We start from the raw sequence: 26,101 nt of genomic DNA, 5'->3' as shown, positions 1-26,101 counted from the left end.
GGAAGGCCAAAGCAGCTCGCAGCAGCTCTTAAGTATCGATAACTGCTTGGGTGTGCGGGGTCTTAATTCTGACAGCTTGATACGAATAGCAGCGATGAATCTGCTTGGGCCAAAGCTTTGTAGCTCTTTTTATAGAGCGCCTGCGAAGAAGCTTTGACGCTGTGTGATGGAAGTGTGTGTGTCTGCGTTCTGGCAGTGGGTACAGGTGGGAGCAGGTCATTTTCCTGTGGAAAAATACATCTTTTGCTGAGTGTGGTGGTGCTCTTTATTTTTCAGCTTTTTTTTGCCTCGGGAAACCGAATGCATATTTCATGCGTGCTGCCAGATTTTGTTTTATCACCTAGGAAACAACAATTTCTCCTATTTTTAGGACATGTCTTTTCTTCCTGTTGCTCTTGTCGTTTGTGGCACTGCGCTCCCTCGAGAGCTCCATCTCCAAAGCCACCGCTCTCAGCCCTGGGGCGACCTGGAAAACTTGTTTGAAGGTTTTCTGCTGTAGGCTGGACCTTCATTTTTCTCTATCAGCTGAAGGAAGCTAAGGAAGCTAAATTAAGTCTGATTCCCGTTTGGATCAACGGGGATATAAATAAAAGAAGCCCAGAAGGTGCAGAGAACACAGTGCTAGGAAGGGCATGATCAGTATCTGAGAACATAGGGGCTGTCTCCACTCCTACAAAACCAGAGAACAGTGGCATTTGCAATTGCGCTGGCGTGTGGCTGCATCTCTTCTGTGCGTGCTTCCCCACATGGCACTGAAGGCACAGCACCAGCTGGTTACGCTGGTGTGTCACAGGTGCAAAACCACCTGAAGGTGCTGACAACTGGAAGAAAAGGAGGTGATCAGGAGCAGTCAGCACGGGTTCACCAGGGGGAGGTCGTGCTTGACCAACCTGGTGGCCTTCTATGATGTTGTCTCTGGCTGGGTGGATGGGGGCAGGGCAGTGGATGTAGTCTACCTTGATTTCAGCAAGGCTTTTGATCCTGTCCCCCACAACATCCTTATAACAAAGCTGAGCAAGTGTGGGATAGATGAGTGGACAGTGAGGTGGGTTGAGAACTGGCTGACTGGCAGAGCACAGAGGGTCGTCGTTGGCGGTGCAGAGTCTGGTTGGAGGCCTGTGAGCAGCGCTGTTCCTCAGGGCTCGGCGCTGGGTCCAGTCTTGTTCAACATCTTCATCAGTGACCTTGATGAGGGGATAATGGCCACCCTCAGCAAGTTTGCTGATGATACAAAGTTGGGAGGTTTGGTTGACAGCCTGAAGGCCGTGCTGCCATTCAGCAAGACCTGGACAGGCTGGAGAGCTGGGCAGAAAAAAACCGGATGAGGTTTAACAGAAGCAAGTGTACAGTCTTGCATCTGAGGAGGAATAATTGCATGCACCAGTACAGGTTGGGGGATGAGCTGCTGGAGGGGAGCTCTGCAGAAAGGGACCTGGGTGTCCTGGTGCACGACAGGTTGGCCATGAGCCAGCAGTGTGCCCTTGTGGCCAAAAAGACCAATGGCGTCCTGGGGTGCATTAAAAAGAGCGTGGCCAGCAGGTCGAGGTGATCCTCCCCCTCTGCTCTGCCCTGCTGAGGCCTCATCTGGAGCACTGCGTCCAGTTCTGGGCTCCCCCGTACAAAACAGACAGGGATCTCTTGGAAAGAGTCCAGTGGAGGGCCACCAAGATGGTGAGGGGCCTGGAGCATCTCTGCTATGGAGAAAGGCTGAGTGAACTGGGGCTGTTCAGCCTTGAGAAGAGAAGGCTGAGAGGGGACCTGATCCAGGTCTATCAGTATCTGAGGTGTGGGGGGCAGAATGGTGAGGCCGGACTGTTTTCAGTGTTGAGTGGAGACAGGACAAGGGGAAACGGCCGGAAACTGCAGCATAGGAAATTCTGCACCAATGTGCACAAGAACTTCTGTACAGTGAGGTGAGGAGCACTGGAACAGGCTGCCAGGGAGGTGGTGGAGTCTCCTTCTCTGGAGATGTTCAAGACCTGCCTGGATGCCGACCTGTGCGACCTGCTGTAGGAACTGCTTTGGCAGGGGGTTGGACTCGATGAGCTCTGGAGCTCCCTTCCAAGCCCTACCATTCTGTGATGCTGTGACAGGCTGTGTCACCACCCCTGGGGTGTTCTGTGCCAGTGTGGCACTGAGGGATGAGGTCAGTGGGCAGGGTGGGGGTGGCTTGGGGTTGGACCTGGGGATCTCAGAGGTGTTTCCATACCTTAATGTTCTGTGATTCCAGAGCAGACGTGGTGGGACGAGCTGGGATTGGACAGGAGCATCTCAGTGGTCTTCTCCAACCTTTATGATTCTGTGATCTGATGTCTGTATGAGGTGGATCACCGCCTGAGGAAGCCCTGTTTGACCTCCAGGCCATGCAGCTGTCCTGTAGGCTGCACCACCAAGCTGTGGTGTGTGACAGCTCAGAGATCAGTAGCTCTGCTTTCACCCTGCTTTCTCTTTTGCTTTTGCAAAGACTTTACCTGGGGACTGTTTAGCTTTCAGCCTCCCAGAGCGTTTATTCTCCTTTTGTGTAATATTTCCTTGACGAATTAATTGTAATGCTAGAGAGAGAGATGTGTTTCCTCAGTGAAAACCCTACTGGTAGAGCCTAATGTCACCAGTGGTCTGGAAGAGTGGTGAGCTGCAGGGGGATGGGGGGATTTCACAGAATCATGGGATGGCTTAGATTGGAAGAGACTGTAAGGATCATAAAACGGTGGGATCATGGGATGTTGGGATTGGAAAGGATCTTAAAGATCACAGAACCATGGAATCATTAGTTTGGGTTGGGTTGGGTTGGGTTGGGTTGGGTTGGGTTGGGTTGGGGGACCGTAAGGGTCGTAGAACCATGGAATAATTGGGTTGAGTTGAGTAGGATGGGTTGGAAGGGACCTTAAAGGTCATCTGTTTCCAGCCCCCAGTTTATGAGATCTGTGTAAAAAGAGCAAACAAATAAAGAATCTTACAATGGATTGGGTTGGAAGGGACCTCAGAGGCTTGATCCCAGGGTATCAAACACTGCTCTCAGGAGAATATCGTTTTGTTATTAGTTTATTAACTGTTCCCATAAGGTGTGGAACCAGCAGTTGACTGGTATTCCTAGATTTTCCCCACATCAGGTGTTGTGAAGGTACAGGGTTTGTATCTTGTAGCCTTATGAATTAACTTCTTAACAAACAGTTTCATATCTTTGCAGTAATTTTCCAGAGGTGCTGCTGTGGCATTTGGCAGCACTTCTGGTGATTTCACTGGTTGGGTACTGGAGGGATGCTATTGCTGTTGACGGATAGCAAAAAGAAACACAAATTCAGACCAGCAGAATACCTGGAACGAAGAGAAAGAAAGCAGTTCCCGTTGTAATTAATCCTTTGCTGGATGTAGGTCTTGCTTGTCCCAGCTGCTCTCACAGTGCCCATTTCCCTGGGTATAAAATGGCTTTAACCTCCCCTCTTCACTCCTCCAGGTCAACCTGTTCAAGACCTGTGTGAATGTTCTGTGTTTGCTGCTGCCAGGTTTTTATTGAGCACGTGGCTGAAAGCTGCTTCTTTACAGGTCAACCGCTTCAGTAAGGTGGAGGACAGAGCAATCTTCATCACCGACAGGCACCTTTATAAGATGGACCCCACGAAGCAGTACAAAGTGATGAAGACCATCCCCCTCTACAACGTGAGTTACAGACAATCTCACAGTCACTGGCAGAGCTCCTGCAGCTCCGTGTTCCTCTCCGTAGAATGGAGAAGGAGGTTGGAAAAAGACACATTCTTCTCTTCCTTCTGCTCTTTTGTTATTTGTGCTTGGCCCCATCGGGGTCTGGCATTTCACAGCAGCTTGAGACACAATTTCTCTGTCTCTGGGGGTTCGTTTGATCCTGAATGTTGTTGGAATTGATTTATATATATTTGTTCACGTTTGATGTAAGCAGCATTTAGCTGCCAGTCACAGAGCAGCAGATTATCACTGGGAGGAAGGGGGGAAGGGAGAAAAGCTCCTCTTAGAGCGTGGATTCAACCTGTTTGTTTCCGTCAGCCTGAGGTAATGCTGCTGTGATTATCTCCACCCTACAGAACCTGGCTGCACTGCTTGCAGATGTCCTACACAAATTGGTTGTGATGTTTGCATTTGAAGGAACGATAAACCCAACGGTCCCCCATGGCTAAAAAATGGGCTTAGAGGAGCAGTGAAACCTAATCTGCGAATGTGGAGCGAGTGATGAGCTGAGATGGCATCCAAATGTTGGGTTGATTGGTCCCTTGCCAGCGTCCTTGCTGGTTACCCACCTGACCCAGCACAGTGTGGGCAGCTGCTGCTGCTGCCTTGCCCTCCGTCCTTGCAGGTGTTGCAGCCAAGCAGTCCCACGACTACTCTTGTTTTGCACAGACTTTGCTGCCACTGTGCAGCAACTGCAGGTCATTCCAGAGCTGACGCGGTGCTGTGCTGACATTATCTCTTAATTGTGCCAAACCAAGTTGTCAGCAGGCTGCATTTAGCAATCTCAATGACTCTTGCTTGTGCTAACAAACTTGTTAAACGCACAGCAGACGCTTTAAAGGTGGAGGGATGTCTTCAAAGGATCAAGGTGAGCTCAGACCAGCTGGGATTTTATGCATCACAGACTTACATTTCCATAGATAGGAATCAGCTTTATTCACAGCTCTGCAATGATTCCCTTTGGGCTGAACAATGGACGCGAGCCGAGCCATTGCCGCCGAGTGCTTTGTAGGGGAAGTGGCTCCTAAGGACCCACGCAGGGGTCAGAGCCGGATTCCAGCGCGGTAAATGCTGGAGCCGCGCATCTCTGCTCTGCTGGCGTGGAAACAGGAGATCTGTGCACGCTGGGGTGGCACCGTGGTGCGGGCGCTGACCTGCAGCCACCACAGCTGCCCCTATGGGAAGAACAAGTGTTTGAGCCAGTGCGAGAGCAAGCGGGTAATGATCAGAGCAGCGCTCACGGACGGGGCGTGCAGGCAGGGCCGACCGCAAGGGCCGTGGCCGGGGGGAGGTGGGCGCCTTCGGCGGGGCGCAGCGAGGGGAGCGCGGTGAGAGCCGGGCTGTGCTGCCAGCGGGTCCGAAGCGCCCTGCGAACGCGGCGCTGCTCGGGCCGCTGTTTCCATGGAAATCTCAGCGGAGACATCAGCTGATGTCTGCTGCTCCCATCGCTTGGTGTCAGCGCTGCGTCCCCCACCTGCTGTGGTTTCAGTGCTGCCCTTCGTGTGATTCCCGCTTGCTTTTCACGTTCTGCGTTCTCTTCGTTTGTGCGTGAAGGGAATTGAAGGTGACTGAGAAGCAGGGAGGATCTCAGGGCTGCGGCGCTGCGTGTCGAAAGCGGAGCCCCGCAGCTGCTGGGGATGCTTCAGCTCTCCAGGCGGAGCTAATATTAGCGCTTGTAAATGCCCAGTGAAGCACGTTCTCCTAAACGATCTCTTTTGTATTATTTTCACTTGTTCAGTCTTTTGAGGGGGAGAGACGGGGTGAAACAGGGCAGTTATGGGCTCTTGGACTTGTGACAAAGCCCTGTTGAATAATTAATGCTTCGGTCGGCTTTTCAGATTCAGACTTCAGTTGTTCGTGGCTCCTCTCTGCGCAAAGTGCCGCCGCGGTGGCACGAGTCCCCCCGTGCTCCCGAGATGTCATTAAAGCACGCCCATTAATTGTAAGGGACACCGTAAAGCCCAGCAGCTGTCGATGCCTGTGCAGAGGCGTGGAATAATTTCGCAGCCCCAAAATAGTGTCAGTGGGAAAGAATAAACCCCACCTGTGCTGGGTATGCGCAGCTGGGAGCGGGAGGTCTGCAGGTCGGATGGTGCTCAGCTGCTTTCCAGTGCAGGCAGTGGGGATTCACGGGGGCCTTTTCTCCTTTAGAAAGGGAATGGTGACGTTTTGAGTTCCAAAATGGTGCATCGGTGCCTCCTGCTCATAGCAGTGTGGTTTCCTCTGCCCGCATCGCACAGCTCGAAGGAGTTGTGTCCTCCCTGGGTGCACACAGAGCTCTGCTCTGCCATCTTCGTGTGCATCAGCTCCTCCTCCCTCCTGTGGGAACCGAATGCTGTTTCTGCATTAGAACAAGATGAGAATTTTTGTAATTTCGTGGCCTCTGCTACCCTTTGGGTCCTTTATTAGAGCTGATAGTTCTTTTCAGGGGTCCTTCTACTTCACTGGGGTTCTCTGATAGTTTTCATTACTCATTCTTTAGATAATCCTTCCCCAGCAGCACGTGCTCCCAATGTAAGTAATGCATGCACACCTCCGGAGTTTAGCAGATGGAGGAAGCTGTGAGCACAAAGGCTGCAGCTCCTGTCTGTCCAGCCATCTGAAAAACTTCTGGGCCTTCAGCTAAAGGCAAGCGAGATGTAACAAATGCCTGCACAAATCAGAAACCCCTTGATGTTCGAAAATGGCTGGGTTTTGGTGCTGGACAGACAGGACCTGAGCAACAGGGAATTAAAGGGGGAGAAGCGAAATAATTAACTACATACATATGTAAGCTAGCAACAAGTTACGTATAGCCAGCATGAAAATAGTGTTACACTTTGTGCAGGGCTATACTGCTGTAATTAAAAGGACAAGTGGTGATATGCCTTAGGGAGGGCCTGAGGAAGGTTTTGAGGAAGGTCTGGCAGCCCCCCCACCTTTGTTTAACAAAGAATTGGAAGAAAATCACCACATCAATACGACAAGAAGGGCATTGAGACGCCTTGGGAACAGCAGGATGGCTGCTGGCTGGCACCAGATAGCACAGCAATTAGCGCATGTAAACCTTGATGAGATTGTGAACCTGGGTGCCTGCAATGGGGAAACGGGAGGGGGGAGGTAGGGGGGGAAGCAAGGTACAGAAGCTGTCACTGCGGCCCTAGGGTGCTGTTTGTGGGATGCCCATCGCGAGAAAATCTGCTTTTATCAGAGATGCCATCCTGACAAATTATTTGGATATTTCCAACACTTCTTCCTCCCTCCGTTCTCCCTCTTCTCCCTTTTTCTTGCCCCACTTTGTTAATGCACTTGCCTCTTGGTTTTTGTTTTTTGTGCGTTTTCTTTCCCTACACAACAAAACAACCAGCAGCCGATGTTTTACCTTCTTATCTTCAGCTGGGAGGAGCACGGAGAGCAGGAGAGCAGGAGAGCAGGAGAGCCATTCCCTTTGGCCCTGCTCTCGGTGTAGAGGCAGAAACGAAGAGGCAGCGCAAGGAAGGAGGCGGAGTGGCAGCAGTGAATGACCTCCATGAGTTTGATGTTGTTCTCACTTCCTCTTCGCAGTTGGTCGGGTTGAGCGTCTCCAATGGGAAGGACCAGCTGGTGGTTTTCCACACGAAGGACAACAAGGATCTCATCGTCTGCCTGTTCAGCAAAGAGCCGTCCAACGACAGCAGGGTTGGGGAGCTGGTGGGCGTCCTGGCCAGCCACTTCAAGAGGTCGGTGCTGCACACTCACTATAGCCAGATCCAAACTCACCACGAATTCCTGTTGGTGTCACCCCTGATTTTTTATCCGTGTTCCTTCACTACTGCTGGGATACCAGAGCTTTCATTCCTTGTGTTTTTCAGACTATGCTTTGTTTGCCCCTTCTGGCTCTATATGTGTCCATTAGAGCACGGATATTTGGGGACAGGTACCACTGAACGTGCATTTTAAGTGTGTCGACTCAAACAGCACTTTAAGGTCAAGCTCTTAACGCCTAGAACTAAAACGCAGCTCTTCCTTCCTCAGATTGTTTCCCCTGCCCCCAATGTCAGTGGATGATTTAGTGCTTGAGCTGTAAGACGGCACCTGGTTCCCTGCAGATCACCTTGCAAAATGTGCTTTAGTGGTGGGCAGAGCCCTGCAGTGGTTGCTGTGCGTGGAGCTCCGGGAGGTCGAGCTGAACAAGCGAGAAGCACCGTTGTTTCTTGCAGTGAGTTTGGAACTGCCCAAAAGCTGCACAGCACTCACTGCACTGCAGTGCACAATTAACCCTCTAGACACAGCGTGGTGTGAGCAGTGGACAGGCCCACAGGGTTGAGCTCTTGCTCCTGCAGAGCAGATTTGTGTGAGATTCGGTGCTGATCAGCATCACCTGCAGCACTGGTTCTTGTGTTTCTCAATATCTGTTCCAATTATCACCCGCTAAGAGGACTCTTTGTGGGTAAATGTTCTTATAGAGCTGTGGTGGAAGGGTGGTGAGAGTGAATTTAGGTTGTTAGGTTCCTAAAAGCCACTTTTTCTCTGTTGTCTGATAGAGGTTTGGGGTTTAACAGCAATGTGCAGGAGCAGCTCCCAACACCCAAATATCACGCTGTCCCTCATCGAAGCAATATCTGGAAATCAAAAGAAAAGTGACAAAGTTCATGTGCTCACAAAATCCCACTGGTGGATGGGATTCGCTGACCCGCTGCTCGAGAGCCACTTTGGGAATTCCTCAAGAAATAGGATTTGCAGTCACTGTGTGGCACTGCCAGGTTCCTCTGCATCCAGCAGGGAGTCTTTGGGCAGCCAAGGCTGTGGGGACCTCCAAGGGGACTTGGAGCAGCCCTACTCTGTGCTATGGGGCGGCTTCCCGGGGGACAGCGGCTCTTGTTTAGGATCCTCTCTGAGTGTGGTTGCAGCCATCCTTGATAGCACTGTGCGAGGTGTTAGCAGTGTTAAAAGAGCAGTCAAAGCAATCCCTGCAGAATTCCAGCAGCAAATCACTCGCCTAAGGATAATTTTATATTTCCTGTTGCACGCTGAGACCCGTCAGCCTATTTTAATCATTAGTGCACTCTGGATTAATTGTCTTTAGTGCTGGCTGCTTAAACGGGCTTCCCTAGAGCACTGCAAAGCTATTGACATCAGCAGTTCATGGAAGGGGCAACAGGTCAGGGCTGCGGTCCCCTGGTGGTTGGCCATCCTGAGCATGGCACACCTTGAGGAAGGTGACAGCTTTCCTCATCACCTGCATTCAGAGCTGTTTCTGCTCCATGGGGGCATTCTGGGACGTCTGAAAGGTTGAGCAGCGAGGTTGGGTTGTTTGTAGGTTTGGTGGGGAGCAGCTGAGGGCTGTTTGTGGGTTGGGCGCTTTGGTGATTTTGGTTTGTTGGGTCGATGGAAGGCAGCGCCCTGGGAGCAGCCATCTGCTGTCAGTTGTGTTGGGGTAGAGATGGGCTTTTGTACATTTCTTGATGCTATCCATTGAAAACAACAAAAGCCAGACAAAAACCAAAGAGATTCAACGTGTTGTAAGAGAAGAGGGACCCAAAGAAGAACCCAGGCTGGGATTTGGAAGCTCACGGTGGTGGTGTGCACTTAGCCCATGGTTCTCTGCACAAAAGGAGTGTGTGACAGCTGTGCTGCCACATCAGTCCGTCCCTGGAGCTGGGGGCACGCGGTGCTGCTCGTCCTGTGCTGGCAGTGGGTGGAGGAGCACTCCATAGCTGGGGTTTGCATCCAAACTGGGCTTTCTGCAGGCTGGATGTGATCAAAAGGAGCTGAGGGCTGCTTCAGCAAAGCAAACTGCTTCTGAATCGCTGCTGCACACGATTTATCCTTTGTCAGCAGTGCCAGCCAACCCATGTTCAGCTCCCATTCAGCCGTGCCAGTGGCTGACACCATTGTTGGGGCGGCTGCAGGCTGACAAAGGAGCAGACTTTATTCACAGCAGATTCTCCCGTAGCGTTTTTTTTTCCAGCGGGGCATAAATAGCTTTGTTTTTGTACAAGATTTCTATTCATAACCGTGCTTTGGAGCCCGCAGTTGCTGTCGGGTTGAAGCACCAGGTACTCATCTGTGTGCTGGAAAAGGCGGCTTAATTCCTCCCTCATCACCCTTGTGCTTGAATCCAAGGAAACGCAGCTGCCGTTTGCCTTGAGCTGAGTTGCAGTCGTTCTCATCATCTCTGCTGATTCCTGTGCAGGTTTGCTGACCACGCTGCAGTCACTCGGGTTGAGGAATGGCAGTTTTTCTTTGGGAAATACATTGCTTAGGGAGCAGATCTGCTGTCTTTATGCCCCGTGTCACCACACAGGAGTCCGAGCACTGTGATGAGGAGCACTCCTGATGTTCTCTTGTAATTTTTTATTATTTGGGAGGGGTTTCTTCAGCTGTTGGTGCTCCTGAACTTTCCGGGAGCTCTTCCTGCCTGGAAGGGACTCATAAGGAGGTTGGAAGAGGATTGTTTCTTTCTTAAAACTCGTTCTCCCAATGCTGCAGCACTGCTCATTCACGTCTCCAGAATGGAGTTGGAACCCCAGACCGAGGAAACCCATCTCACATTGCAGGGTGGTTTTTTATGACACTTGTCAGCATATCCCTGGCACAGCGAGGATGACTTTGTCTCCTGCAGTCCTGGGTTTGGGCTGAGGCTGAGCTGAGCTCTGGACAGAGCAGGGCTCTGCACAAGAGGCAAAGTTCAATCTTGAACTCATCAATCCTCTGTTTGAGTCCTTGACCTCTAAATCGGGAAGTAAATGATTGTGTCTGAGCACACAATGGTAGCAGTTTGTTGTGTTTTATGATATTGTGAGGATGAAGAATTTTGCTCCTGGGATGGAGGTGTTTATGGAGAGGAGTTGCTGCAGCTCGAGGGGCATTGCAGGAGGTTGGCTTTCCCCACAGTTGGTTGCTTGGCGTTCTCTGAACTGATGTTATATATTGGGGATATTGAGGTGTTCCTTAGGGCACTTCAAAAACAAAAACTCACAGAATGGTTGGATGAAGGGACCTCAGTGACCACCCAGCTCCAGCCCTCCTGCTCCAGAAATGGAGGATTTCTGCACTAACTGTAATTCCTGAGAGATGGTGCCCACTTGATACGCTGCTCTCTGCGGTGGTGCTTTGCCTTGCTGGCCTTCTGCAGAGCGCTCCCTGAGGTGCCCGTCTCCACGCAGGGCTCAGGCAGATGCATCCATTCTGTTCCTGTCTGTCCGTGGTGAGACTGGAAGGATTCCCCATCTCCGGGGTGGCTGAAGATAAATCCTGCCTGTTCCTGGACTGTCAGTGGTGGGAGGGTGGAACTGGAAGGGCTGTTTGTGGTCTGGGGGATAATTAGCATCTAGGAGCTGTGTTACTTGGCGTGCAGCATCCTAGAGCTGAGCGTCCAACCCCACCCTGCTCCTGTCTGGCTGTTCCAGGTGCCGTCACGCTTCCAAATGTGAACGGTTCACTGTTTCAGAGCACGTCTTCTCTCCTATTATCACGCTGTCCGAGGACCCGTCTGCCCCCAGCAGCTGCCCTGAGCTGGGATCTGCAGAACCTCAGCCACCGAGACCTGCTGTGTTTGGGTTTGTTTAGGGAGGGCTGGAGCTCGTGCTGTTTGCCATGGAGAGGGGATGCTGTGTTGGGCTGCAGGAGGGATGGGATCTGCTGCGTTCCACAGGTTGGAAACAATGGAAAGAAATGTGCATTTTTCTCTTGAAATCTTCGAATATTTGATAATTTCATCAGAAACATCAGTTTGTTCTTTTTCCCCCATATTCTTGCATAAAGTATCATAAAAGCACACATTAACACATTTTTCCTTCTAGTTTTCCACTTGGTATCATTGGCAGAGCCCAAATCTTCTCTTCTAAGCCTTCCTTCCTTCTGTGTCTCTCGCCCATGCAGTCTCATCTTACGGCCTCGCTGTTCAAACTGATCTCACATAGGAGCTGTGTTTCTGGGGCTGCTCTTCCAATGGTGATCTGTGACTTTGTGCATAACGACGCCTTTATGGGCAAGGGGTCGGGTTGGGTTGGGCTCTCTGGGAATTTGGGAGCACAGAATTGATGAAATGTGGACGTGGTGAAGACCACAGCGTGATACCTGGCATGACTGAAATGCAGAGGGTTGCAGATTATCCCATGGTGGAAGGGATCATGGAGTCCAACCCCGATGGACAAGGAGCTGAATTTTGGAACGGACTTAAATTGGGTGAGAGCAGCGGGCCTGGACAGCTTGTCTGCAGCCACTCAAAGGAGGCAGTACTGACATGGCACTGGCTGTGCCAAAACCCAACCAAAGCCAAAAGGGAAACTCAGCCTTTTAATTCATGACCAACTGTGGCTTTTATTGCGTATTTGGTCCCAAAAAAGAAAGCGCAGCCTGCAGAATCAAACTCGCAGCACAAAATCAAAGCATACCTTCCTCATATATTGAGCCTGCTGCAAGGCTCTCCTCACAACTTCTGCTTTCCAGTTGTGCTCCTGCACCCTAACATCTGATGGGTGTTTTGTCCATGGCTCTGCTGTGGTGGGCCAGGTCGCTGTTGGGTTTTGTGTCAGTTTTGTGCAAACCAGAAAGGTGTGCAGAAGTGTTGGGATGAATTCTGTGGTGTTTTATTGAGTTGCAGTCGTTGCAGTCCTGCAGATCCCCTGCAGATCCCCTGCAGATCCTGCAGTTTGGCGTGGATTTGCTATTGCTTAAGCGTTGCTTTTTCCCTCCCCTTTTGCAAAGGAGAGGTGTGAGGATGATCCAAAGTAAATTTCCTCGTAAGAATGAGCCTCTCTGATCCGTCTGCAGCTCAGTGCCACGCATCATCATTACGGTGCAAATGGTGCTGTGTGGTGCTAAATTGAGTGGGAAGGCTGAAGGGAGCCAAGAAAGGAGAGAGGAGGTGTAAAATCCCCGTTCTGCATTTGGAGCTCAGAGCAGAGGTGGGGATGGCTGCCGTTGGAACTGGGGATCTGAGATCTTTTCCAGCACAGCGATGGGTGGGCAGGGGGGGTTTGATGACCTCGCAGTCCTGCTGTGCTCTGTGGGTGGACGTGGTGGGATGCTGGGTTGCACTTCATGGTCATCGCAGTCTTTCCGCCCCTGCCTTTGCAGGACCCCCGTTGATCTTCCTCTGCTCTCTTTTCCTCTTCGTTTCGCCCTTCCTGCAGAGCTGCATGCTGCTGTGCTGGCAGCACTGCTGACAGATGTCCGTGGCCGTTTCTGCGCTGCTCGCTTTGTGTTTCCCCCGAGGTGTTGGGTTGTGCTCAGTCAAAGCTCCCACATTTCACGGCCCGGCGCTCTGCTTCCGCTTGGAGTCACCTCCTCCCTGCTGGGTTCCCTTTGGCCAGCATCTCCCCAGCGCTGCCCAGCTCTGCACGGAGCTGAGATGCAGCTCTGCCTCTGCTGCCGTCGGCTCCTCGCTCGGTTGGACCTGCAGAGCCCCAGTGCCTCCCAAAGGGCATTTTCACTGCTGAAATGCTTCACTGAGCTTCCAGCATCGTGGCTGGCTCCCCTCCATCTCAGACTTAGGGTTGCATTTGGGGATCTCAGAGATCTTTTAATGCTCTCTGGTTCAGTGAGTGGGAACGGTGATGGGCTGGGGGTCGGAGGTTGGTGGTCTTGGAGTTCTCCTCCCTGAGGACCTTGAGGAAGCCTGCGCCTGGGCTTTAGGGTGGGCTTTAGGAACAACCAGCTTGTTCCTGAGCGGCAGGGCTGAGTAGGATGCAAACTCTAATCCAGAATGGCATTACGAGTCTGCAAATGAAACCAAGCTCTTTGCTCCCTGCAGCCACAGGAATATCACGCTCTGCAGCATGCTGCTGGCTCTCCCCGTGCTGTCCCGCAGCTGCCCCGTATGGCACTGCTCAGCTCTGCAGCAGCACTCTGAGCTGTGCTGCCCTGCTGGCCTTTGGGCCCCGCTGCACTTTGGGCCCCATCCACACGGTGAAGCTCTTCTTCTGGGCTTGGCACAGCCCTCCATTCGCATTTCCTTCCCGACTCTGCCTCAGTTTTGGGGTTTGTTCCTCCACGCACACTGCTCAGCGAGGCTGGGGGAATGCTTGGAGGCTGAGAAACCAAGGATGGGAGCAGGAACCAGAAAGGGGAGGGGGTAATGCTGCAGCCCCCTTCCATCCCACAGCCCCCACGTTCCCCACAGCCCCGGCTTTCCAATCTCGTGTCCCCTACACGCCGTGCCCACCTGGCACCGTTTGCTGTCATTTTGTCAGATCAGGGCTCCTGTAGCTGTCAGCAAGCAAAACCAGCACCAAAAAGACTCTCCTTGATCATCTTTACTGCTGACCTACTTAAAAGCCCCTTCCCTGCTCTGAGCGTGTGCCGGAGCGCTGGCTTCAGCCTGCGAGGAGCTGAGAGCAGAATGATAATGAATGTGAATGATGGGCCCTCGTTCGTTCGGCCGCAGCCGATGAAAAATGTTTTTGAGATGTCTTCCTTTCTTTTTTTCTCTCTGCTGCGTTCAGAGGGCTGTGCCTGCCCTGCGCTGCCCCTCCAGGAGGTGACAGTAATAGTGGAGATGGGGGGAGAGGAGGTAATTGGCTCCGGCATACTGGTAAAACCACTCAGTCTATGGAAATGAGTTCAGTTTCTGGCTCCGGGGTGATGGCTTAAAATTAGACTGTAAATAATGTTCTGTTCTCTTTTAAGGAGCGAGGAGGAGCTGTAGGCAGCGTGCAGAGCAGTGGGTGGGGGGCAGAGCCTCAGCCCGGTGCCACCGCGCTGCCCTGGGCTGGTGATCCTCAGCACTGCTCCCCTGGGGCAGGGAAAGGATGGGAGATGAACGGGGATGGAGGGGATGTTGGCAGGGATGGGGAATGAAGAGGAATGGTGCCATAGATGCGACTGCTGACTGTGCCCTGCCTGGACCAGTGGCTCATTGCACCTTACAGTGTGCACAGAGCGCGTTCCTTGTTAGGAAGCACTGATCAGCAGGTGTGTTTTATATCCTCGTTGCATTTCATGTCACTTAATCTCCCTCGGCCCGTGGTATAAATGAACATCCCTGCTGCACGGAGCGTTTTTACATACAAATGGCACAATCCATCCTGCGCCGCCATTCATCAGCTGTGACGTGCTGGAGGTGGAAGCCCTGGCTAACGAGTTTCACAGGGTAATTAAACGCACGCAGGGCTGCTTTGCCCTCTGTGCTGAACCCACAGGAAGGGATGATGTGGGAGCTCTCCTCCCACTGTGCATCGTGGCTGGGTGCCTCCACAGGGCGGTGGGGATCCCTGCTCCTCCCCAGGCTGCCTGCTGGAGCCCTGCAGTCCCTGCTCACTGCGGGGAGCCGGGCTGGATGGCCTCTGCAGGTCCTTCCAGCTCTGCGATCCCAGCACTGAGGATCAGCACCGGATGCAGAGCAGTGCTCCGTCCTCGCTGTGGTTTCCCAAACGTCTCCCAGCCGCCCTATTTTTAGCCCTGTTTCCCAGGGAAACGTGCTGTCGTGTGGCTGCTGCATCCTCTGATGTGACAGCGAGGGGGAGAGGCGCAGAGATCTCTGCACGGCTTCCTGGCCGTCGCTCCTTGTGATTGAACAGACGCGCTCTGATCTGCCTTTCGCTTTGCAGAGCCCTGCTGTGAGACGGGCAGAGATGTTTGTTTGGGAGGCGATGCTCTCGGGGTGCCCTCAAGCCGTGCAGGTGGCACTGCAGCATCCCAGTGGATGTGTTTTGGAGTCTGTAGTGTAGACAAGGGCAGAGGAGATGCCCTTTGGTGGCTGAACCCAGTGGCCCTGCTCTGCTGGGTGACGTTTGTGATGTCCTCTGTGCCTTACTCACCACGTGCATCGTGAGGGAGCTGCATGCTCTGCTGGAGATGCTGTGCCCTGGAACATCTCCCGTTCCACCACACACCCGGCTGTGCTCACACACATCCTCCTGCTGGGCTCCCTGCTGCTCTCTGTGGTCCCTCAGGCTGTCCCACCCCCTCTGCTGTGGTATTCCATAGAAGAGGTGAGGCTCTCCCCTGGGCAGGGCAGATCTTTCTGCCCCATGAGGATGTTTGGGCGCTCCAGGGCATCTCAGAGGGCACGAGGTACCCCTGTATGGGTGGGTGGCCTGAATCCAGCCGTGAGCCCCAGGGTCAGGGATGGGGCTCTGAGCGCTGATGGAGCTGTGGGTGCCTCTGCTCACTGCGGCCAGTTGGACCCGATGGCCTTTAAGGATCCCTTCCAACTCAAACCGTTCTGTGATGCTGTGATCCTCCGGCCCAGCCCCAACCCATCCCCACTGCTCCCATGAACCCAAATCCACACAGCCATCCTTCCACCCAGGAACAGGGAAAGATGGGTGATAGAGCACTGGACGTCTCCACTGCCTTTAACTGAGGCTGCGCTGGGGGCAGAGGGGCAGGGATGCCATTCCCCAAAGTGTTCATCACCCACTTGTGTTTGTTTGGAGGCGTCTGTGTTTGCCCAGCTGCTGGGCTGGGCTCAGTTTGGCTCAGACTGGAATTAATTTGTTTTATAATCAGGACCGGCATGGAGACTTGTGGCTGTTAATAGTCCTCTCCTGCAGTTCCGCTGGTGCTGTGTTTTGCAACCAGCAGAAACCACGAGAGAGGAGACAAAGGGCTCAGAGAGCAGCAGGAGGAACAGCTTGGAGGGGTGTGCTTGAAGGAGAAGCAAACAAGAAAGTGGGTGATGGCAGAGCACCAAGGCCGTGTTGTGTTGCCGATGGTTCACAACCTCCCTGGGCCTCTGGAGCCGGAAGGCTGGTGCTCAGATGTATCAGCTGCCATCACTGTCTGCACAGCTGCTACAGTGCCCTCCTGTTGGTGTTTGCTGTGTGTGTGCAATGGCAGCAGGGCCAGCGCTGCCTCGGTTCTGGGTTGGTCTCTTTTGCAAGGCTCTGTGCAGGAGATGCAGCCCGCCTGCCCCCCGCCCGCCCTGCCAGGCGCTGTTTGCGCAGCGCTGCTGCCATTAAGCTGCCTCCCTGCGGCTTTGCTCACAGAGCTCAGCTCGGGGCAGAGCAGAAGGAAATGCTGAAGCACTGCTCTGCTCGTTGTGTCCGTGTGCAACCAGTGCCGTCCTTCCTGTGTCTGCAAATCCTTCGTCCTGAGGAGGAACTCGAGAGCATCTGCGGATGTTGCGCAGTGCACTGGGTGCCGCCAGCTGAGCGCGAGCGCTGAGCACCACGCCGTGCTGGGCTTCCTGCAGTGTCTGCTGAGCTCACTGGCTCCTCTTGCACCATTTCCTTGCTCTGCCGCAGCCCGGCTTCTGTTCGTTGCTCTTGGAGGGGAAGGAACGTTCCTGAGCTGCTGTGGGGCGGCCCCCCAAGCTGGGGGTGTGCAGAGCCCCAGCAGACAGAAGCCTGCAGAAAGGCCGTGTGCTCCACGTGCTGTGTTGGTGTTGTTACTGCTGGAGCTGTGCTGTTTGCCGGCAGCAGCAGGAGTCAGGCTGCACGAGGGCTGGGTCCTCAGCTGAAATCCCACCGCCGCTGGCGCACGGCTGCTGCTTCTGTGTCCTCTTCCTCCTCTCCATCCATCAGATCCACCCCTGTTCCTCTGCATCCATCACATCCACCCCTTCCTCTCCCCAGCCGTTGTGTCCGTCCCTTCCTCGTCTCCATCTCTTGCGTCCATCCCTTCCACCTCTCAGCTTTGCCTTTCCGTCCCCGAGGCATTTATTTGGGCTATCTCTAGCAGTTGGAAAATACAAGTTTGTATTTCCTCTTTCACTCTCAAACATCACTGCAGGGGAAACTGGAAAGGAAAAAGTTACGTATGCAGCAGCTTTGTGACTTCTACCAAAGCCTTTTGTTTTTAGCTGTAAACTTTCAGGGGAAAATATTGCCCTCCCTATGCACCTGCAGAACATCCACTGCCTCCCTGGGCTTCTGTGTCACCTTCCTTCCAGGGAAGGACCTGCAGCCCCAGCCCTGCCGGGGTGACACATCAGCCTGTCTCATTATTGCCCTGCCTTACCCCAGTGCTGTAATGGGCTTTGTTTCACTGTCCCAGCCCAAGCTCTGTCATCCTCCTTGTTTTGCTTCCAGCAGATTCAGAATTGCTTTCTCAAAGCACTCACCTGGCTGGAGCAGCCCTCATATGCATCAGATCCTGAGGCACACACACACCAGTTCCCATTGCAGGGTGTTAAAGCAGGGGCTGGGGATGGTGTTAAAACAAAGAGAGAGGAGGAAGGGGGTCCTCAGCGAGTTTGGGGGTGTCCTGTCCATGGAGGCACCTGAGCTACAGGTGGGGACAGCTGGGGGGGGCTGGGGGCTTTGGGGTCCATTGGAGTCCCATCCAGCCCAGCATGCTGTGATGCCATGGTTCTGTGATCCTTAACATCCTTCCAGCCCAGCCATGCCATCATTCCATGGTTCTGCAGTCTTTTCTCACACAGTTACACCGTGCTGTGGCTGCAGTGTGTTTGCAGTGCAATGCTGTTCCAGCTCCTCTTGGAGCTGACAGGAGCTGGGTTAATGAGCAGAACGTCAGCCATCAAACGGCGCTGCCTGCTGCATTTCACGCCCGTCTGTCTTTGATGCAGGCAGCGAAATGCAGCAGTGACAAACATAGAAAGAAAGCAGCGACCTTACAAGCTAAATTGAGTCCTTTGCTTTCCTGTAATGTGGTCTTGAAACTGTGAGAGTGGAGGAGGGAAGGGAGACAGAATTCATGGGAAACCTTTTGTCTGTGGAAACAGAATGGATGTGGAGAGAAATGCTCCCTCCTTCCTTCCAGGGCGTTTAAATATTCATTTTGGGAGCACGCCCAGCCAGCAGAGCTGCCACATTGGCTCCCCACGGCTGCAGGCTGTGCCCGCATCCCCTGTTGGGTTTTGCTGCACGTCTCGAGCAGGACTGAGAGCTCAGGTGCCGAAAACAGGAGTTGCATTGCATCAGCTGAATTGCAGCCCTGGGTTCAGTCCTTCCTGTGAGCACTGCTGAGGAGCTGCAGCCCAGGAGCAGCGCAGTGCCGTGGGGCTGCGCAGGGATGGCCCGCAGCGAGGCGGTTTCCTGCGGTGGAGGTGGGAGCGCTGTGCTCACGTCCCCCCGTCTTACAGCCCTGACTATTTTAGCTCATGCAAATCTTTTGTTTCCTCCTCACGTGGCTGCAGGGACACAACGCAGCCCACTGCCGGAGACGGGCCTGCCACCGGCCTTTGGGTCGGGTCAGAGCGGTGCTGCTGCGTGCTTGAGGGCAATTAATACTCGTGGCTAACGAGGGTCGGTGCCTGCACTGCCATAACGTTCCCTGCGTGCCCCTTTGACAGCGGGCTCTGCTCTGGGAGCCCCACGGACCTTCCCAGGGCACAGCGCAGGGCGGCAGGGTGGCAGCACCAGAGTGCCTCTGGCAGGGGGATGGTGCTGGCTGTGGGGCCATGGCGGCCGTGGGATGGAGGGATGCGGCGCCCGCTGCGGGGGGAGGTTGCCATGGCTACAGCGGGAGCATCCCTGGTGCAGCGCGGTGCTGCATCCTAAAAATAATCGTGCTGGAATGGGAACGGCTGCGTTCCCAGCCCCCGCTGGGGGTGGTGGGGAGCTGTGGGGAGCTGTGGGGCTGCAGCCCCTCCCGTGGCACAGCCGTCACGTTTCCTGCAGCTTCTTTGCGGGGGGAGGAGGGCTGCGCAGCGCTGCCTGCTGCAGGGACAGAGCATCACCTCCTATTTGCAGCACGGAGCTGAAGAGAAGCCCCCAGCGCAGCGATCTCTGCGTGCTCCGCAATCCCCCCTCACCGTGTGCAGCTGTGGGAGCTGCTGGAGGCTCTGAGAGCAGCAGTGGGGGCATCGCACCGAGTCACAGCGAAGGGCCCTTTTCCCAGAAGCACCCTGAATTAATTCTGGTCGTTTCTTTCGTGGTGAGGGATGGAGAAGCAGTTGCTTTGCCTCCCCAGCACGGCGCTGCAGCGCAGGCACTCATCTCCGTGGGGTTAGAGCATCGCTCCCAGCTCTGCCGTCTCCCTCCTGGAATATTTCCTGTCCCCTGTCCTGTCCCCACGGACCCGGTCGTTCTGCACAGTTCCCATTCTCACGGTGCCTCTGTTGTGGGGCAGTGCTTAACAACACGCAGCTCCTGCGGTCCTTCTGTGGCGCTGACCACGAGTGCACTGCGATTTACAAGTCAAACGAAAGCGCAGCTCTGCTGGTCTGGTTTGACGAGATTTAGAGACACCTTTCATTACCTCTCTCCAAAGCACATCCAGTGGAGCAGACGGGAGCCCGGCAGGTTTGTTGTTAGCGGCAGGTCGGCTCTGCGCCGTCCATCACCGCGTGTCTCACATTTTTGGGATGGAGCTGCGGTGCTCCCGGCAAACCAACCTGTAATTAACGCAGCGATTTGGGCTGAGCTGGGGTGAGTGCTTTGAAGTCTGCGTCGCTGACTGCTTTCACTGCAGAATTCAGTCCCAGGCCTAAGAATGAAGGGAATTCCACCCGAAATTCGAGGTGTGTTTTGAGCAGAATGAAGGACGCAGAGTGGGGGCTTGTGCTGTTATCTGGCATCTCTTTGGCACTGGAACTGGTGAGGATGAGTGCAGGTGATGCCCGTCGGTTGATGGCCTGTTGGTCGACCCAGAGCGCTTCCCTTCCCTGCACGCTGCAGGCAGGAGCTGGGAGGGATGGTGCTCAGAGCTCATTTCCCACAGGAAAGGGCTGAGGTGTTTCGTGCTGGGTTTACTCTCTGCTGGACAGATGCTGGTGGAGCGGCTTTGGCTCCCAGCACTGAATTCCATTTGTAGATGTGACCCGAAATGGGGCACTGCTCGTCGTTCTGTGAGCACCTTGGCAGCTGCTGCTGGTTCTACTGAAGCTCTTGCTTGGGTAGTTGGAATGGAAAATATTGACTAGGCATAGGTTTAATTTAGGTTTTAATGATCATTTTTGGGTGAGTCGTCTTTAGATCCCTCCCATGGAGCAGCCAACGCTGGAGGGGTTGGGGAGGAGGGAGCCCAAAATACACCGCGTCCTCTCCTCCCTTCTGCCTGTGTCCCATGCAGCCAGGCAGCAGGCAGACCATCCTCCTGGCTTTCTTCTCCTTTGGATCATGCAATTGAAGAGATAATGAAGGCTGAAGGAGGGATCATGGAGCAATCAGCCCTGGGATAGATTTTCTCAAGTGGGGATTTCCCACCCCATCTTCATCCCCATCCCTATTTCATCATAACTGTCTTCAACCCATCCCATCCTCATCCTCATCCCCAACCCAGTGCCTCCCATCCCATCCCATCTGACCCCATCCCCAACTCAACCCATCCCATCTCATGGAATCCCCACCCATCCCACCATTGACCACCGCAGGGTTTGGGGCTTCAGATCCATCCCTGGTCACTGCAGGGTTTTTCCCCCATGCTCCAACCTTTGTATACAGAAGTTGGCTTAGGAAGCCAGGCTGATGCTCTTTAATGTCCTCATCAGTGACACGGCTGCGTTATGGGTGTCCATTTGTGCTCTGAACCAATGAAGCTTTTGGGAACCACCGAGGGGCAGAAGGCAGCGCGAGTGGGAAGGGAGGAGCAGGCACCAGGAGCAGAGCTGTTTCGCAAAGCGTTTTCTCTCTTAATCATGGAGAAGCCGCCAGCCACCTCCGCAGCTCGCATCTGTGTTGCCAACCCAGCATCCTGAGGTCGGGCTGCAGGGCGCTCTGTGTTTGTGAAGGCAGCAGAAGCTCGTGCAGTGTCTGCGCGCACGTCCTGCTGGGATGGGACTCGTTTCCATCGTGGTCGCTGTGCCGTGGGGCTCTTTGGCTCAGCCCACACCTCTGACACTGAGATGATTTCACAGCAGTGGCTCCTTATCTCCTTACTGCAGCGGCCCTTCAGAACACATGGAGGGAACCTCTTGACGCGCTGCGATAGCCCCGGAACAAAGAGTTCAGCCATTAGCAGCGGAAGCATCGGCTTTGCAGTTCATTTCTCCCCGTTTGCTGCTCAGTTTTTCGATTTATCGCAGAGAAAAATGTGGCAGATTTAACCCTGCTAAGCCCAGAGGAGGAGGGAGCTGGCAGCAGGAGGGGGGAGATATTCTGCTCGAATGAATGGATGCCGAGCGCTGGAGCTGCTTGCTGTTCATGGCTTCAGCTGCTGTGGATGGAGACAGTTCTCAGTGCCATGGGAAATCTGCTGATGGCTCCTCTGGAGTGCAGAGGAATGAGTTTGGTGGAGGCAGAGCAGAAGTAGGTCAGCTACTTCAATAAGGTGGTGGTGCTGCAGTGGCTGTGTGAACTGCACTCGTGTGGGGTGAATGAAGCAACGAGAGCAAAGCACAGCAAAGCGCCGGTCTGCGTTGGGGACAGCAGCCACAGAGCCTTTCATTGAGCTCTGATTCCCAGACCTCTCCTCTCCTCTCCTCTCCTCTCCTCTCCTCTCCTCTCCTCTCCTCTCCTCTCCTCTCCTCTCCTCTCCTCTCCTCTCCTCTCCTCTCCTCTCCTCTCCTCTCTTTCCCCTCTTCCCCTTCTTTGTTTTCCCTTTTCCCTTTTTCCCTTCTCCCTTCCCTCCCCTCCTCTCCTCCACAGCCTCTTTATGGTGTTCTCATATGCCCTGAAGCTGTCACTAACTTCTCTCTCATTTTTCTTAATTTTTTTTATTAGTATTACTTCTTTTTTCCCATTAAGTGACAGGGACAAGGGTTGAAAATAGAGGTTTTCAGGTCAGAACTGGAAATAGGTGCTGCTGAGCACGGCCACGTAAGGGCAGAGCTGGGAAGGAAGCACCTCGTGCTGGGGCAGAGGGGCGTCCCCCCACTGGGGACATCCGGGGGCATTCGCACAGCTCTGGGCACTGTGGGGTTATGTGGGGTTTGGGGACGCTCGGCAGCAGCCTGGCTGCACACACAGCGCGTGATCTGGGACCTGGGCGCCTGGCTGCCATGGTTACATGAGCTGTGATGCTGAAGGCGCCGCTCTCCATCAAAGGGCAGCGGGGGACGGCGATCCTACAGAGCTCCAGTGATCCCACAGAGCTCCAGTGATCCCACAGGGCTCCAATGATCCCACAGAGCTCCAGTGATCCCACAGGGCTCCAGTGATCCCACAGAGCTCCAGTGATCCCACAGGGCTCCAGTGATCCCACAGGGCTCCAATGATCCCACAGAGCTTCAGTGATCCCACAGAGCTCCAGTGATCCCACAGGGCTCCAGTGATCCCACAGGGCTCCAGTGATCCCACAGGGCTCAATGATCCCACAAAGCTCCAGTGATCCCACAGGGCTCCAATGATCCTACAGAGCTCCAGTGATCCCACAGGGCTCCAATGATCCCACAGAGCTTCAGTGATCCCACAGAGCTCCTGTGATCCCACAGGGCTCCAGTGATCCCACAGAGCTCCAGTGATCCCACAGGGCTCCAATGATCCCACAGAGCCCTGGGAGCCCCACGCTCAGTTTTACCCCAGAGCTGTGTGACCATTCCGGGGCTGCAGCTCCTGCCTGCTCCCAGCGCCGCTGCTCTGCTCCCCACCCCCCCCCAGCAGTGGGAGCAGAGCTGCAGGGCTGTGCTGCTGTCCTGGGGGCGCAGGGCTGTGCAGCACCATCAGCTGCTTCAGCAGCTGTCTGGCAGCAGCAGATCCCCATCCCCGTGTGCTGTGGGTGGCACACAGCTGAAACCCCACAGCCCCAGTTCTTTCAGGGGGGGAACGATGCACACTGAAGTCGTTTCTTCTGAATTTCTCCATCAGCACAGAAATTCCTTACCCACGAGGCACCCAAAGAAGTGTGGGTGCCCCATCCATGGAGATGCTCGTGGCTGTTGGTGAGACTCTGGGATCCCTTCCAACTTGACTGTGCTGTGGTTTTATGGGTCTGTGGTCTTCAAGGTCCCTTCCAACTCAACCCAACCCAACAGAATGCAACCCAGTGTAACCCAACCCAACACAACCCAACCCAACACAACCCAACCCAACACAACCCAATCCAACATAACCCAACCAAACTCAACCCAACCCCACGTAACCCAACCCAACCATGCCATGATTCCATGTTTCTGTGACCTTTAAGGCCCCTTCCAACCCAACCATCCTATGAGCCCCTGGTTCTATGAACTCTTAACCAACGTCTCGTGAGGACGTGGCCATCGGGAGCCCTGAGCTGGATGTGCAGCACTGCTCCTTGTGGGAGCAGGACAGCTTAGTGCTGCTCATCCTGTGCAGGGATGGAGCTGTGATGTCAGAGCCAGGAAAGCACTCTGCCTTCATCTTCCTAAGTGCTCCTCCATCACTGGTGCTGCTGCATTTCCAATGCTGCTTTCACTCCATCCATGGCCAGGAGCTGAATCACCTTCTTGGCACGGTGGTTTCTCGTTAGAAATGCAGCACTGGGGCATTTTGTGGCAAGGTCGGGTCGTACCAAAGCCAACAGGCAGATGGGAGCCTTTCCCCACATCTCTGCCAGACCTCAGGATAGCTGAGAGATGGGGGGCCGTTGGGTGCTGGAGCTGCACCCCATGGATGTGGGCCCCCCTCCGCTTGGAAATCTTTCTCCTGGTGGAGGACATGAAATATTAACGCGCTGCCCGTGCTTTGTTTGTTGCAAGCTGCTTTGCTGATGAGATTTCCTGGGAATTCCCTACTTAGCAGCCACGTTTTTCATCCCGCAGACCACGGAGCAGCTTTAGCAAATGCTTCGTAAGGGATAAACGGCGGCAGGCTTTGAACCAGGGGAGAGGAAATGGCAGAGCCTTGTGAAGCGCCCTGGGAATTGTTCTGCTTCTGGGGAGCAGAAGTGGGGACGCCCTCCAACCTTGGTATCGTTGTGCCGCACGCCCCAACGTGCTGCAGGAGATACACACACATGGCTGCTGCAGCGCTGGGCCTTATCTGCCCCGCACGGAGCCTCGGCGCCAGCGGTGGGGCTGCTGACACCCGGCCTCCTCCAGACCCTGCGCTTTTCTCTGAGGTCTTTTCCACGTTCCCTGGGTGGGCGCTGAGGGTCGGGGTTGCACCGGACGATCCCACGGGTCTCCTGCGCCCCGCTTGGCTCCGTGTGACGCCTCCGGTCCCTTCGAAGCCTCAGCTCTGCAGGGAGCCGGGCAGCGCCCGCCGGCTTGTGGCGAAGCCTGGTCGGGAGGCCGAGCCGTGGGAGCTCCCGCTATCGGGCGCCGATCCCGCTGCCTCATCCCGCCCCACTGAAGGCCGCGCCGGGCCGCGTGCCGACATGTGACGCGGGGAGCTGAGCCCGCAGCGCGGCCCGCTAAGACGGAACAAAAATAGCCGCCTAAGCGGGATCGGGGCCGCGGCTCGTGGCAGCGGCTCGCACGGAGCGCCGGGCCGCGGCTGGGCGTCGCGCGGTGCGGGCGCTGTGCTGACCGCCGCCCTTTGCTTTGCAGCGAGAAGCGCGCGCTGCGCGTCAGCGTGGCTCACCCGGTGCAGTGCAGCCTGCACGGCAGGAAGTGCTCCGTCTCCGTGGAGACGCGGATCGACCAATCGCAGCCGGATTTCACCAAGCATCGCTCCGGGTTCGTCCTCTGCGTGCCGGGCAAGTAGCCGCCCTGCGGCCCCGGGAGCGGCGCGGAGCTTTGGGGCTGCGACCGCCCGGCCCGTGGGATCCGTTTGGAGGCGCCGCGCCGGACGGCCCCGAAGCTCGGCGCTCGACGAACCCGAATCCGGGAGCTCCGCGGCCGCGGTCGCTCTGCGACGGCTCTGCGCGGCCGCCGTGGGTCGGGACGATGGGAAAAGCTTCTGAATTCTCCCCCAAAGCATTTATGGTACCGATGCCCCCCCGCCCCCCCACGGCGGTGCCTCAAGCCCCCCCTCCCGGCTCTGCGGGAGGACCCAAAGTCACCGCAGCGGGCCGGCGGCGCGGCACTGACCGACGGCACGGGGCGGTGAGAGGCTCTGCTGCCCGCTCGGCTGGGGCTCCCGGTGCAGAGCAGTTGGGAGGCCTCTCCGTGCCGGCTTTGCCTTAATTCCCCCTGCATTGCCCCAAACGTTCCCGTGACCTTCAGACGCCGCGTGCCCCCACAGCACCGCTGCAGTGGGGCTGCGCTGCGCCCCGAAGCTCCCCACGGCCGCACCGCGACCCCGCTGCAGCCGCTCCCGGCACTGCCGGTCAGGTCGGGACTCACAGCACGATGGCAGAGATCAGAAATCCCAGCAGAGCCGTGGGGCAGCGCTGGAGCCCGACGCCGCGCATCCCGAGGGCAGCGGGACGCGCAGCCCCTCCTGGCCCCGTTCGGTGGGACGTGGGGCCGCCCCACGGCACTGCGGCCATAGGGACGTCCCCACGGCCCCGGCTGCCCTCTGCCCCGACCCCCCTCCCCCCCCCGCAGCCCCCTGGCGGTGCCCGCTTTGCACTCCGGGCTCTGAGCAGCACTTTGTGCCCCGCTGCTCCGTGCGGCGAGGAATGGCGTGGAGGAGATTGTGGTGCTGCGGGATGGCAGTGCTGTACGTCATGAGACGTCTGTATGAAATGCATCATCTGTTCCAGCTCTGGTTTTATATATATATATATATATATAATGTATAGAGAGAGAGTTCTGCTTTGTTCCCACGAATGAACTGCTGCTGCGCTGCGTTGGGGCGAA

At 55.2% G+C, this 26,101-nt stretch overlaps 1 protein-coding gene and 1 long non-coding RNA gene across 3 annotated transcripts in view; both read left to right on the top strand.

The window, feature by feature from the left end:
• MYO1D (myosin ID) overlaps window positions 1–26,040 on the top strand; it is a 70,886-nt gene extending 44,846 nt beyond the window's left edge. The window contains exons 20-22 of one of the 2 annotated variants that reach the window (XM_052699671.1): window positions 3,544–3,657; window positions 7,243–7,397; window positions 24,905–26,040. In XM_052699671.1, coding sequence (XP_052555631.1) covers window positions 3,544–3,657; window positions 7,243–7,397; window positions 24,905–25,061 — 426 coding nt within the window. In that variant the 3' untranslated portion in view covers window positions 25,062–26,040. Of the gene's footprint in view, window positions 1–3,543; window positions 3,658–7,242; window positions 7,398–24,175; window positions 24,494–24,904 lie in introns of those variants that run through there. The other variant, XM_052699672.1, reaches the window with a different exon arrangement.
• Window positions 22,006–23,460, top strand: LOC128088831 (uncharacterized). Its single transcript, XR_008210397.1, has 2 exons — window positions 22,006–22,646; window positions 22,686–23,460. It is a non-coding gene; the product is annotated as an uncharacterized LOC128088831 (long non-coding RNA).
• Window positions 26,041–26,101: the final 61 nt, after the last annotated feature.

Source organism: Tympanuchus pallidicinctus, unplaced genomic scaffold (genome assembly GCF_026119805.1).
Source record: "Tympanuchus pallidicinctus isolate F22 unplaced genomic scaffold, pur_lepc_1.0 scaffold37, whole genome shotgun sequence".
NCBI lineage: Eukaryota > Metazoa > Chordata > Aves > Galliformes > Phasianidae > Tympanuchus > Tympanuchus pallidicinctus.
The sequence above is the reverse complement of the archived record's forward strand: the minus strand, read 5'-3'. Positions and strand labels throughout refer to the sequence as shown.